General features: G+C 35.3%; 1 protein-coding gene across 1 annotated transcript in view; it reads left to right on the top strand.

Annotated features, from left to right (window-relative positions):
• Positions 1 to 6,505: 6,505 nt before the first annotated feature.
• Positions 6,506 to 13,790, top strand: part of LOC116166612 (bumetanide-sensitive sodium-(potassium)-chloride cotransporter) — a 40,061-nt gene continuing 32,776 nt past the window's right edge. Inside the window, exon 1 of the mRNA XM_031481608.1 lies at positions 6,506 to 6,717. Coding sequence (XP_031337468.1) covers positions 6,531 to 6,717 — 187 coding nt within the window. The 5' untranslated portion in view covers positions 6,506 to 6,530. The remainder of the gene's footprint in view (positions 6,718 to 13,790) is intronic.

Below are 13,790 nucleotides of genomic sequence, written 5' to 3'. Positions count from 1 at the left end.
TGTATTGTATTGTGTATGTAATTCAAAATGAATAGGAAAATTTCTGCTACTAACCTATTACCTATAAGTATATCAATATTGCCCTACGTAAAAGTTCAAGCCGAGGTGGTCACAAATTTGAAAAGCAAGCCAGTTACCCTTCGTCCAGACAACGAAATAATTTTCTTTCCTCCAATTTTAAATCAATAATAGCTCCAAAGTTTCTCACCTTATGAACATACAAAAAATTTAATACTTTTGTTGTACCTACTGTGTCCTAGTATTTATAGCATATCTAATGCAGTTTTAAAGAATTAAATTACTGTACTTGTCTTTTTGTTATTTTGACCTCGGAGGAGCTTATTGTTTCACTAACTGTGGGTTGATCTGAGCAACGGCCTTCCTGTTTGTAGCATTAGTTTCGTACAGTATCGTTCAGTCCGATAGCTGAAATCCATTCCTGAAGTTGATAATTTACAAATTTCCTTCAAATGTATTGATCGAAATATCGACAACATTCAGCATTAGGTTCGTACCATCAACTACTCAGCAAGCTGAAAGCCATTGCTGAATTAATTTCGAAATGGATTTTGACCGGTCGGTATTGGAAAAAATAAAAAATAGTATAAGTAACACTGGATTAAACTAGTTATTGTTCCCTAAGTCATCGGCAACCCTCGGACTTTAAACGATTCAAAACTCTTTTTACGCCTTTGTTACTTAATATACTATTGTGATATCCTTATGTTTACCTACGAGGAGTGCCAGAGAATGGGTAGAAATTCGGGGTGGTGGAATGGATTTTGCGAACATAGAGTATCAATACTCGTAACTTTAATTTTACCTTAAAAACTTCTACGTAGAACGTAGATTTTAAATTTTCGACATATAATTCGAAATTCTACTTGAAAGCTTTGAGTCATAACATTTTAAGATATAATTCGTTTATTAGGAGTTATAAGTTGAAGTTTTGGGGCTGAAATTTTCATTTATAATGGCAACTTTTAGAATATGCGCCTGACCCATGCATGTTCTAGAAGTTGAAAATTGAATCGTGTTCAATTTTGATCTCAAAATCGATACCGAAGTGAAATAGTGACATTTGCGCCCGTGCGTTATAAATCTACATGTTATAAATTTGAGTACAACTGCAGAGTGAGTGACTCAACTCTCTGCAAAGGCCAATTTATTTCATAATTTTAATTAAAAATGTTTTTCATTTGTAACTTGTTAGGGGACTTATTTTAAAACTTAAAATATTACCCAAAACAATTACCTATAGTGCAAAAAAATGCCGCCTTCTAAAGTTGCCGCCCCTAGGCACGTGCCTAGTTCTGCAACGGAAAAATGCCGTCAGCGATGTCAGATGCTTCTATCCGACTGAGAACGAGAAGGGTGAAAAGTTTTAGTGGGTGCTTGACCCACAATCTCCCTGCAGCGATTAGAACTCAACAGCAGAGGGGTGCGAAAAGGCATTCAATTCAATCAATCTATTTAAAAACTTCTTTAAATTGATTAACAATATAAATAGTAATTAAATTTACGTTACTTTATTAACAAACACAAATTCAAAATACTGCCTATCGACAAGAGTAATTATTATACCTACAGTTGTTGACGAGAAACCGTATTATGGAAAATGAAAAAGGTTAAGCGTGTCCATAAAGTAAGTACGTGATATGTTTAGTTATGGCGGCATACGTAAATTTCAACTATGAATATATACCTACAAATCTCCTATGTTTAATTTTTAAATATACAAGTTAACCTCACACAAAATTTTGCCAGCAGTGTAAGCAAAGGAACTTATTAACTGTGGTTTGCTGGTGTTTTTTATAGTGTTTTTTCAGTTACGAGGTGTGTAATCATTTCCTGTGGATTGTCGAATTCAATACGGACGTAGGTATCTGAAATTTCAAATTCTATAGCTAAATTACAGTTTTTCTACGTACGCTGAAATATGGTCAGAGATAAATTTTACGCACTGTATAATGGCTACATAAGGGAGTCTAATCCCAAAGAATGTAATTGGATAAACAGCGACTGCTTCAGTTTTTAACGTGAAAAAGAAGAGTCTTCTTTACTTAAGCGCAACTTTTTTACATTATAGTGTATAAATGATTATAGTTGCGAGAGACAAGATGATATTTTTGCTTTGTCAACTCCTGTTTTGGTCCTTAGTTAGTTACCGCCGATACTGTGCAGTGGCGCCACTGGCTACACTCAAATTGCCGATTTACCTCCCGCCATGATACAGACTTTATTTACAAAAAAATATGATTTCATTTTTTGGGGTAATGTTTAGAAGTAACTTATCTAGAAAACTGTCGGTTTACTTTTTCGATAGATCGTCTTGATCATGAGTAAAAAATTAAAACAGATTAGCGCAATAATCGGTGCAAAACATACAGGGTGATTCCTATAGTACCTGCCACCGTTTGGGAGCGTATAGGGGGTGCCTAGGGGAGTATTTTGATATAGGACACTTGGGGTCGGAAATCTAAAATAAGGGCGCCAGAACCAAATTTATCTTCTGGAATTTCACGCCTGTATGTAGGCAACCCAACCGACCGACGTTTCGCGCGGAGCGATGCAGAGCGAGTTAGCGCGAGGAAGCGACATGGGAGGGAAGGAGGGAAAACGACAGTCAAAAGCAATAACGTTTACAAGTGTTCAACGTGGCCACCGTTGTTCTCAATGCACTTCCTACATCTAGCCAACTATTATTATACTATTGACATAGTGTTTATTCACTTGATACGCGTCGTTGCAGACGGGATTTCGTGGGTTTAAACAAAATTCTGATCAAGTGTCAGCCACACATCGCCGCCTGAGATCGCTCCGTGTGCACCGCCGGCCGGTTGGGTTGCCTACCTACAGGCGCGAAATTCCAGAAGGTAAATTTGGCTCTGGCACCCTTATTTTAGATTTCCGACCCCAAGTGTCCTATATCAAAATACTCCCCTACGCACCACCTACACGCTCCCAAACGGTGGCAGGTACTATAGGAATCACCCTGTATATAGTTTTTTAAAAAATCGGTATTCAGTTGCTATAAACTTTTTTAAAAAAATAGTCCGAACATTATGTAGATAAAGGCGTAAATTTATAAAATAGTATTTATAAAAAAATGTTTTTAGGCTATCATCACAAAAACGTTGATTTTGTGGTCGCTTTCGCGGCCATAAAGGTTCACTTTATTGTACACATCTGTCAAACTGTACCTACTTATTTGAAACTGATGTGTGAGAAACAGTAATCTGTTTGATACAAAGTGTCTATCTGATCTAGCCCCATCAAGGATTGGGCCATCCACGTGCGTTTTTTTCATTTTCGAACTTGTAGGAATGTTTAACACTATTTTGCATAATCACAATGTTCACATTTAAAATTATAGTTTGACGTTTCAATCTTTGCTGCTTGCAGACCTTTTTGAAGTGTAGAACCAAAACATGAGGGAGATGTTATTGCTTACATTATTATACGAAGAATAATAATAATAATAGAGTTTATTGTCCTACAGACTTTTCAATCCAATTATAGGACAAAGATAACATTATAATTAAAATTCACCTATATTAAAGAATTATTACCTGAATTATTAAGACAGAAAGAGAGAAAAAAAATAAGAAAAAAAAAAGTAACTAAGATAAGTGAATTCGATATAAAGTTATAAAGATGCAAAAAACAAAAAACAGAAAGAAAACACGAATTAAACTATTCATCCCTTATATAACTAGGAATGCATTTCAATCTACAAAAATGTATGTCACAGTCTACACATCTTAAATTAAAGTTGTTGCACATAACATGAATAGGTGCACGCTGCAAGATGTTACTGTGCGACATATCGTTATAAAATGTGTGATGTTTTCTAGTCCGGTGCGAAGGTACATGGAAGTTAACTGATGATAATAAATATGAGCAATTTACATTATTGTGTAAGAGTTTGTAAAGAAAAGCAACACTATTTTTACATCTTCTTATTTCAAGCGACTCTACATTAAAACGATTGAGCAAATTGTTATGGTCGGTTCCTCTAACAGGGTATACTCCATCTAACTTAAAAGCCATATATTTAAACGTCCTCCTTTGTATCGACTCTAATTTTGTGATCTGATAATGATATGTTGGGTACCATATTAAGAAGCAATATTCCAGTTTACTGCGTATGAGATGAAAAAATAATTTTCGAATTGGTGTTATATTAGTGAACGACTTACACATGCGCATTATAAAGCCCAACGTTTTCAGAGATGAATTGTATAATTCATCTATATGCTTCTTAAAAACTAATCTATCATTAAAATATACTCCAAGATCTTTTATGTCTGTACAGCGATTTAAACTAACGTTATTAACGTGGTATCTAAATATGACTGGTTCTATTTTACGCGTGTATGACATAACTTTGCATTTTGGTATGCTTAATGATAAACGATTGCTGTCGCACCAATCTTTCAATACATTTAGTTGCTGTTGCAGAAACAAACAATCAGTATTGGATTTGATTGACATATACATTTTCAAATCATCTGCGAATAAGAGGATATTACAATTCAAAGCAGAGGTAATGTCGTCCATAAATAATAGAAACAATAAAGGTCCAAGGTTAGAGTCTTGGGGCACTCCAGAGCTCGGAAAAACTGGCTGCGAAATGAAGTTATTATACACAACATGTTGCGACCTATTACAGAGGCACGAAATAAAAAAAACGAATTAAATCATATGAAAAACCTATATGGTGTAGTTTCATAATGAGTACATCGTGAGGTAGGCAATCAAATGCCTTTGCTATGTCCGTATAGAATCACCAGCAATTAACCGAGAACACAAGTAGCTACCTATACCTACCATCAAAGTAGGTAATCTGATTTCTAATAATTGTACAGCATGTTAACTATAAGGTCTTGGAAGCCACAGTTACGAAGGACGTATTGCATTTGACATTATTTCGGGCGCCTTCTTGTGCAACGGAGGAAGTTGCGATTGTACTTTTACTCTCAAACGCCTGCTCTTATTTATATCATATATGACTTAGGTTCGCAACGCTTGCAGCTTCCAAAATTTCATTTGGGGTATCTAAACTGTCGCTATCACCCATTTTGATACGCACAAAATACACGCAAAGATGCTAATTTTAATTACATATGACAGGAAATGCTTTGTTTTTAATTGTCTAAGATAACTATGATTTTCAGAAAAAATATGTTTTTATTATACCTGAATCACAATCTCCGTTTTAAACACTCAAATGCGTGCGAAAAAGGGCCTTTAAAACACACGTGCTTTAAAGTTGCTAAGTAACGATACTTCAAGTATGACTTTTGAAACTGTCATCTGGATGAAATAAAAACTCCTCTTAGGTCGCTTTCTGTAAATGCAGAACATTTCTTTGGCTTTTGTACCTATCCTTTGGTTGAAGCTTTCACAAACGCGCATAATTTAGGGTATGCTTCCAAATCTGTTCTACTTTTTAATCGCAGCATTGTTCGAAGTTTTGAATGAATGCACCAAAAGATAGAAGATTTAAATACCTTTGACATTTCCTTCATATATGCCAGCATTATGGATGCATTTAAGACTGTATTCGTAAGTAACTTCCTATTCATCCATGGAAACTTTTCATATTCTTTATACCTAATAGGCTTTACTGGAGTTGGATTTTACACCTACCAACGTTTGTTTAGATTTGACAACAATCGATTTAATGGACGGTGTATTATCTTTTTCAACGGAAATCGTTTAATTCACAAAGACGACAATTTTTATAAGCAAACGTCAAGTGACATTTCCATGGCAATCGTGAAATTACGAACACCCAGCCCACTTAATTAGACATGTATTCGAGTATAACGTCAATATGATTTCATTGTATTTCCTATTTTTAAATTATACTGCAGGTATAATAAAAAATACTATAAGATACACGTGTATAATTGGTCTTTAAAGCACTTGCAACGTTAAAGGCACTCCGCTTTGCGTCGTGCCCTTAAACTCGTTGCGCGTGCTTTAAAGACTTGATTATACACTTGTATCTTAATATACTATTATGAGCAAATTTTTGAATTCTTTTTTGATGATTGCCTAAAAAATGTTGTGTGCACCTTGGCCAAAAGTGATTTGTTAGGCCTCATCTGAATTGCGGCCTCGGCTACCGCCTCGGCCACAAACAGCAGCTTCGGCCAAAAAAGATCACTTTTACGGCCTTGGTACACAAATAACTATTTTCTGAAAAACAACTATAGTTTTTATGGCGGGCGCTCTTATGGAAATTTACATTGGGTGCAGTGGGTACAGAACCAGTAACGTTATAAGTTTTATCACGCGAACCGAAACATGGATGAAACTATTGCGGACTGGGCGGCTAAAGCAAAAAAACTTCGAAATCTAAATATAATATAAAAGTATGAAGGATAAATTCATTATTTGAGGTAAACGTGAGTACAGTAAAGTTAGATAATGCATTTGATATCGAGTTGAGTAAGGAAACTGGTTTAAAGAACTTTGAAGCCAGTGCTAATGCGGTAATTGAACAAGAACCCATAGAGATGTACAACACTTCGCAATACTTGTCGCCCAATACGCGTAAATGGAGCAGCAGCATCAGCAGAAATCAGAGAGCGGAAGCTGGACTTGCAGAAGCATCTCGTGCCACGTCTAGGAGCGGAGGACGACACAGCTGTCAGAATGGGAAAGGTGGTCAATGTGCACTATGCGGTAAAAACTTTAATCAAAGTAAGTTTATCTATCGTTATTATATCTGGTGTGAAAGGTCATTTATTGACAATGTGCATGCTACGAAATGAACAATGCTTTATTGAAGACGCTGCGAATGAAAATTTAACAAGGTTGGAGACACAATGCGGGAAAAAATAATTAGTTGATAGTTGATTTAGCAAATGGACATCGTCCGTAGTTTAAAAAAAAAAGATGGATCTTTGTGGAGATTACAGGGTCACTCTTAACCCAGTTTTGCAATGGAAACCCTATATGCGTAAAAACCGTTCGTTGGTTTGGTGGCCGACCATGAATCAGAACTCAAAAGCGCCAAATAAGTTTGCATTTAGAAATTTCTCTTCTCGTGCTACATTAATTACCTGGGATTAATTTTCATTTTTATTTTCAACATCTACAATCGTGTTAAATGCCATAAGATTGTTAGAAATTTTTTCTAATATACAAATTACCTTTACTACAACCACAGATTAGTATATTTAAACCTGTGCTACAACCAAGGAAATTTTTTTTATTTTTACAAACTATGATTTTCACGTGCTCTCCATCAACTAAACAGCCATTTTCTGTCATTTTAAAACACGAAATAACAGAATATTCTCCAATTTGAGTGAACGAATAACCGTCTGAAGTATGTCATGAAATCAAATCTGTGTTGTGCTAGTTACGCCTGTTTGATTAATGATAGCTACATATTGATTGCCAATTTATATCGTTGACCCAAAACCGTTGTCATATGCAAATTCGCAATATATTATATTGTCTGTTCCATTTCCATCGGACACATCCTTATGCGAATTCTTTTATGTAACATCACGTTATATCCTTCCATACCGCCTTTGTATTTAAATTACTAACTTCTAACGTAGAAAAACAACATACTTTTAGTAGTAGTACCATTTTGTGGCAAAATATTACCATACGCCATTTTGTTCCAAATGAAATAACATGAATTTATGAAAGTACCTAGTAATAATATTTTCATTTTTTCTGTAGCGTGAATTTTCCACAAGACAACACTCCCTTATTGATCTAAACTGGTTATAAATACATAGTAAAACAAAGGGAGTCGCCAATTTAATTAATAGCATGTAAAAGTAATTGGTTCCTTGCAAACAGCGTACCAAAACTGAGGCAGACACGCTCATTAGATGCCATTCAATCTGTATAGAGAAGCATTGCGTAATTATTCGCTTTGCACGAAATAAATAACGGCGAGCAACTAATTATCCCACAGATTTAAGGTATTGTGTGTTGCTATTTCCTTTATTGTACAGGGTGATAAAACGAATTAAAACGCTCATTTTAACTCATCAAGAGTTAAAAATTCTTCGTTAGGGAACTACGCCCCCAAGAAATTTGACGCTTCTTCTTTAATTGTGAACTCACGACTGTTTCTTTCAACATGGAAATATCGAATCGAAAACTAATGTGTGAAGGAAAATCGAGCGGCGATATTGATTATGGTACTGGTGTATACACCTTTTATGTAAGTTAGGAATAATTTAAAATCTAATTAATTTTTCATTGTTTGGTCAAAAATGTGACAGTGGAATTTTACGTTCACAAAAAGTTAGTATTCGTTATCTTCAGATTAGTCAAAGCGTCAGAGATATTTTTGATGAAAAAATTCCTAGGGAAGATTTGTTTTTGTCAATCGCTTCGTTTTATCGTCATGAACAACACCATATAAATTTCTTCCAAAAATTCGGTCAACATGTACCTATGTTTTTTTTTCAGCTTGACCAAAATAAAAGGGACCATTTCGTGTTTTATTGCAAAATAACTCAATAACTATCGTTTTACGTAAAAAATACTCGTATATGAAAATAAAGAGAAGAAAATTTTCAACAATTTACCATTTTTTTGTAGATCCTATAAATCCGCGACCAGCTGATAATAAAAGTGGCATAACCTCCGCGGATGCGCTCTCGCATGCACTCCCCTTACGGATTCTTTTTTAATCTCAAGTTAAATTGTATGTTGTAAAGGATTGGGTATTTTACTAAATTAGGAATTTTTGGAAATATACAGCGATGTTTCACGTGCCGGGAAAGGAGGGTAGTTTATCAGAACGTTCGCACCCCGGGCGATAACTTGGTACAAACCTCTGGAAGCACAACATACCAAGAGAATTTATTTTGCTGGCAAAATTTAATTATGAAATTAGGTGTGTTTGTTAGTGCATTTGTAAGTGAAAGTACATAGTTCATGCAATCAAGTAAGCTCTGTTTAGTTTTTAGTGCAAGTTAACTTTAAAAAAATAAAATATATTTTAGAGAAGGGGCCAGAATATCTACTTTCTCTGTCTTGCCCGTGCCATTAAGGGCATTATTTTAGACGGAAACTTTAAAGGGACACTTTTTTTACCCGAACCGATGGGAAAATACTCTCAACCTCCTTAGAATATGAGTAACGATTTCATTGGTTAAGGAGTAATCGAGATGGGATTGAGGGGAAAGTGGTAAAATTTGGAGAACTTTAGAAAAACTTAAAAACGATAAAAAGCCTTGACAAACTTGCCAACACATTTCAGAAGTTTGAATTATAGATTCCGGATCAAGATCAAGGCATACATGGTTGGTTGCCTTTACGAGATTTCTAAATACTTCTAACATAAAATTACAATTTACTAAAGTAGATTACACAGACGGAATTGACCAATTGAAGTAACCAAAGTAGAAGCTTAATACACAGAAATATTTTTATGCTAGGTATAGGTACAACATGACTCAATAACTTTGATTACGAAATACGTCATAAAAAAGCAGGGGAAAATATCAATGCATATTTTTTATCCCCTATCGATGAAACAATGTCTTAAGAAGAGAAACACATCGAAGAGGAAAAATTTTCAATTTCCAGTGAATTAATTGACCAAATTTCAAATTCAACACCTAATTAGGTATAGTGGAAGTAATGAAACACCTTCAAAAGTAAGATCAAATTTATTAAATGGAAAAACTGACGATATTAAATTCAAACTTTTACTTCGAACATTTTCCCAAAATTAATAGTTTTGCTAAAATATCATCTTCCACCTCATCCAAATCCCGAGATTTCGCCTGCGGAAAAGTTGAGCTGTTTTATTTATTTTTTCCCAATTTCTAATCGTTTCAGCTAGATGAAAAATCCGGTTTGGATTCGGAACTAATATTTTAAATAAATTTATTTTAGAGCTATTTAGCCTGGACCAAAGAGCAATTATTATTAAGTATTCTTTGCCTGGACTAAATGTAATGAATAAAATTTTTAACGTTTGTATTGTCTTAACATATTGTATTGTACTGTTAGTAAACCCTTGAACAAATGTTCCAAGTGCCTGGTAATGTGTTACTTTTGGTATCTTTGCTAACTGATGGCATTTTGTACATCTATAGAGATCTTGACGATGGATTATCGTTGATTTTGGTGAATAGCATTGTTATGCAAATTAGTTTCTTACTTTTTTGTATTTTGGATTCTTGCTAAATAGTTTGGATTGAAGCTCTCCAATTATTGTCCGCTCTCCACCACAACCATTCCCATTCCTATATACTGCATGCATTCAAGTGATCTTCCTTACTATATGCTACTACCACACTAACTAATTTGATAGACTATACAGTATCAGTTGTTGGCAAAGATGGAAAACATCCCGGTATCAGAAATGCATGTTAGTACGTATCTATTCAAACTTTGCGCAACTTGATGTTTCCCTTACCACAACTTTCTACGAAGCTTTTAGTAGTTCGACTTCTAGAAAATATAACTATTAGTCAATACAACGTTCATACGATCTTTTCGAAATTTACTAAATACGTGGATTTCTTTATTTTTGTGATATGTTTCAGACATGCGTGGGATTTAGTTTGTTTTTCGACGATTAGGAACAGTTCAGAAATCGAATTTTAGCATTTGCTAGCATTACTGCGAGAGCGCTTTGACACGCATTCCAAAAAATTGAGGTCCTGAAAACAATTACAGTCATGGTATGATGAAATAGGGAGCGTAGTAGTTGTAATTACCGATATTATTTCTTGCATGTCACACACACATATACACCCAGATTACCTTTTGTGTTATAATCCGAACGTAATTAAAAGCAATCTATCTAATTATTTTATACGTACATTGCGTTACTTGGCGACCCTTACGTGCACAGCCTCAAACGAAAATAAACAATAAAATCGATCTAAACTGAAATATGATATTGATGTAAATTTGCCAATGAAAAGCATTCAATTACTCAATTGGCAATTAATTTAATGAAAGGCAGGGTTTAGTCGAGCCTGAAAGGCACTTTTCTAGTATAGGTATAGGTAAACACACTTAAGATTATGAAAAATTGATCAATTTATCTGTTTGCTACTAAACAAACCTAACACGCACATTTAGTTCGATACTTTAAATTATCCGTAGAAAATCAAAATAAAAACAATAAATAAATGTATTATGGATATATGGACTTTATATTTCATATACTGATGCATCCGTGTCGAAACCCACTTTTTCTTTTAATTAAAAATATAGTGTTTGCTAAATAAAGCCCGCCGAAAATGATGCTCAAGTGAATTCCTAATGGATCCCTGGAGTTGGAAAGTATGAACTGCGCCATTTTCAATGTTTGAGTTAAAATAGTTCTTTACGAGCCAATTTTAGAGAAGTCACAGAGGGATGGAAATTCGTATTAAAATTATCGAGAAACTCTAATAGGTAATACTCACTAGGGTTGTCTACGGCTTTGGGTAGTTCTTGGGGAGTTCCTAGTACATATTATATGCATGTGGATGCATATGCGCAATTAAAAGTTTAAACGAGCTGTTTGTACAGTTGGTCCAGATTTGACATCGAATATCCCTTTTTTGTACCGGTGGCTTTGGTGTAGTCAGTTATCCACTCTTTTTTATATCACTCATATCATTACATAATATGGACCTATTGTTGTGTAAACAACGTCCGTTAGGATGGTTGTAGTTTAGGTCCTCAAAAAATTTTATAATATAGTGGTGACATGCGCACCCAAAAGCTTAGTAGTTTGCGGTACGAAAACTTGGTCAAGGTAGTAGCCACAAATGCATTGAGCTTAGACTTAGAGCGTTTATCACCCACCTCCGATGTTCAAACCTGGATTGGAGATCAAATGATCATGAAAATTAACTTAACAAAAATCGAAAAAAAGAAAAAATGGTGTATTTTCGAGTGCAGTCTCGCTCGCACAGGTTTTTCAATGTCGAAAACTTGGATTTTTCACATCCATATTCACCCAAGAATTTAAACGAAAAAATAGAGATGACATATCTGATGCAAGGTATTAGGATAATTTGACCTTAGACAAGGAAAGAGAGGGGACCCGTAATACCACATCCACGGCATGCGTGAATTTGACGCGAATTTCGAGACGACCGCCATATTTTCGGTGGCAATCAAAGCGCGGTGGCAGTGTGAATTTTTCGACATTTCTTCATTATTGATAAAGTTTGTGTGTGCAAAACTTTGTGATATAAACGTGGTGAATTGTTCTGCGTACAACTGTAAAAGTTGCAGTGGTCGTTGTCCAGCAGGAATATCATTTCATAGGCAAGATAAAAAACGGCACGTTGTCTGGTTTGGATAAATTTAATTAAATCTTCATGGTAGTTAATAAAACACTTTTAAGGTCTTCATTTTCATAATCTTACAATTGCCCTATATTTTTGTGCATCAATAAAATACTGCTTTATACTTCTTTTCATTGATAATTCCTCGATTACAGTAAACAAGTGATATAACCTGCAAGCGATATTCCAGTGACGGCGTGACTATCTAGTTACATGACGTAACAGATATGTACATGTTTGGATGCCTAACCCTTAGGCGACTGATTACTTTGTATGGAGTAGTTTAACTACAGTGTATGTTGCCTTTGTACTTCGACAGATAGGATTTGGTCTTCAAAAGAGAGAGGTCATCGATCGATGTTCGAAGCAATACACATCGATCGCCGCCACATTCGATAAACACAAGATATCCTGAAGGAAGATCGTTATGATTAAACCCGTTAGGGGAGAAGACATCTCAATTCAGTATTATCACAGTCGTCATCGTCAACGGTTTGCTATAGTATCAACAGCTTATTACTTAAGTACAAGAAACTGAGGAAGGGGTTTAAAGAAATTCTTTTTAGACACGTTTTGTATTTGTCTTATGCGGCTATCGATTTCGACCTAACTAGTCATCTTCAGGCCGAGCGTCATTGATGAAGTGAAATGAATACAAAATTTTTTTAACGATGTTATATAGTAGTGGTCAGGAATGACAAATTAATGTACGAAAGAGTGAGGTTGTGTATTAGTATTTTAAAAACGCTGCGTAGAAATGGTTACAATTGATTATCGAAATCAGGGCTCCGTTCGCTTAACGTTCCGTGCGGTGCGTCCAATTTATGGCTTTCATGGACATCCTGCAGAGTCCACAATCCGTTGGTTAATAAAAAATTTGAGACAACGGGGTTAGTGATTGATGAAGCAGTTCCTGTACGTCAAAGAAACGCAAGATCGTTGGAGAATATTATTGCCGTTCGGAATAGTGTGCGAGAAAACCCCAGGCAGCCCATTCTGCAGAGTGCGCAAGAGATGGGTCTTTCTGGGACGTTAACTTGGCGGATTTTGCGCCGAGACTTGGGTTTTCAGTTCCCTAGTCTATGCAGACCAATCACAGTCAATTGCTGCCCTAAAGGCCAGTATAACTCGCTTTCTTCGTGAAATTCAGCCCAGTTTAAGCGAACATGTCCAAAATTGGTCCACCACAATGCAACGTCCACAGCGGAGTCGCGGGGGCCATTTCACTGAAATTATTTTTCATAAATAATGTCATCGAATATCCTTTAAAATATTATAAAACTTGTGGTAATATCACTTAAACAGGTTGTTTTATTTCATTTCAAAGTTCGAGCGCTCTTAATGAAAAACCCCCGGAAAAACCCTTTACTTTCAATAATATGGCGCTTATATCGCGAACCCAGTTTCTGAAACGATCAAAGTCCAGTCGTATGTTTACGTTTATCGCGTTTTTTGTCTCTCTATTCAGATAAGAACCTAATATTATGTCCGACA

Source organism: Photinus pyralis, unplaced genomic scaffold (assembly GCF_008802855.1).
Source record: "Photinus pyralis isolate 1611_PpyrPB1 unplaced genomic scaffold, Ppyr1.3 Ppyr1.4_LG3b, whole genome shotgun sequence".
Classification (NCBI taxonomy): Eukaryota; Metazoa; Arthropoda; class Insecta; order Coleoptera; family Lampyridae; genus Photinus; species Photinus pyralis.
Note: the sequence above shows the minus strand (reverse complement) of the source record. Positions and strands in the feature narration are given on the sequence as shown.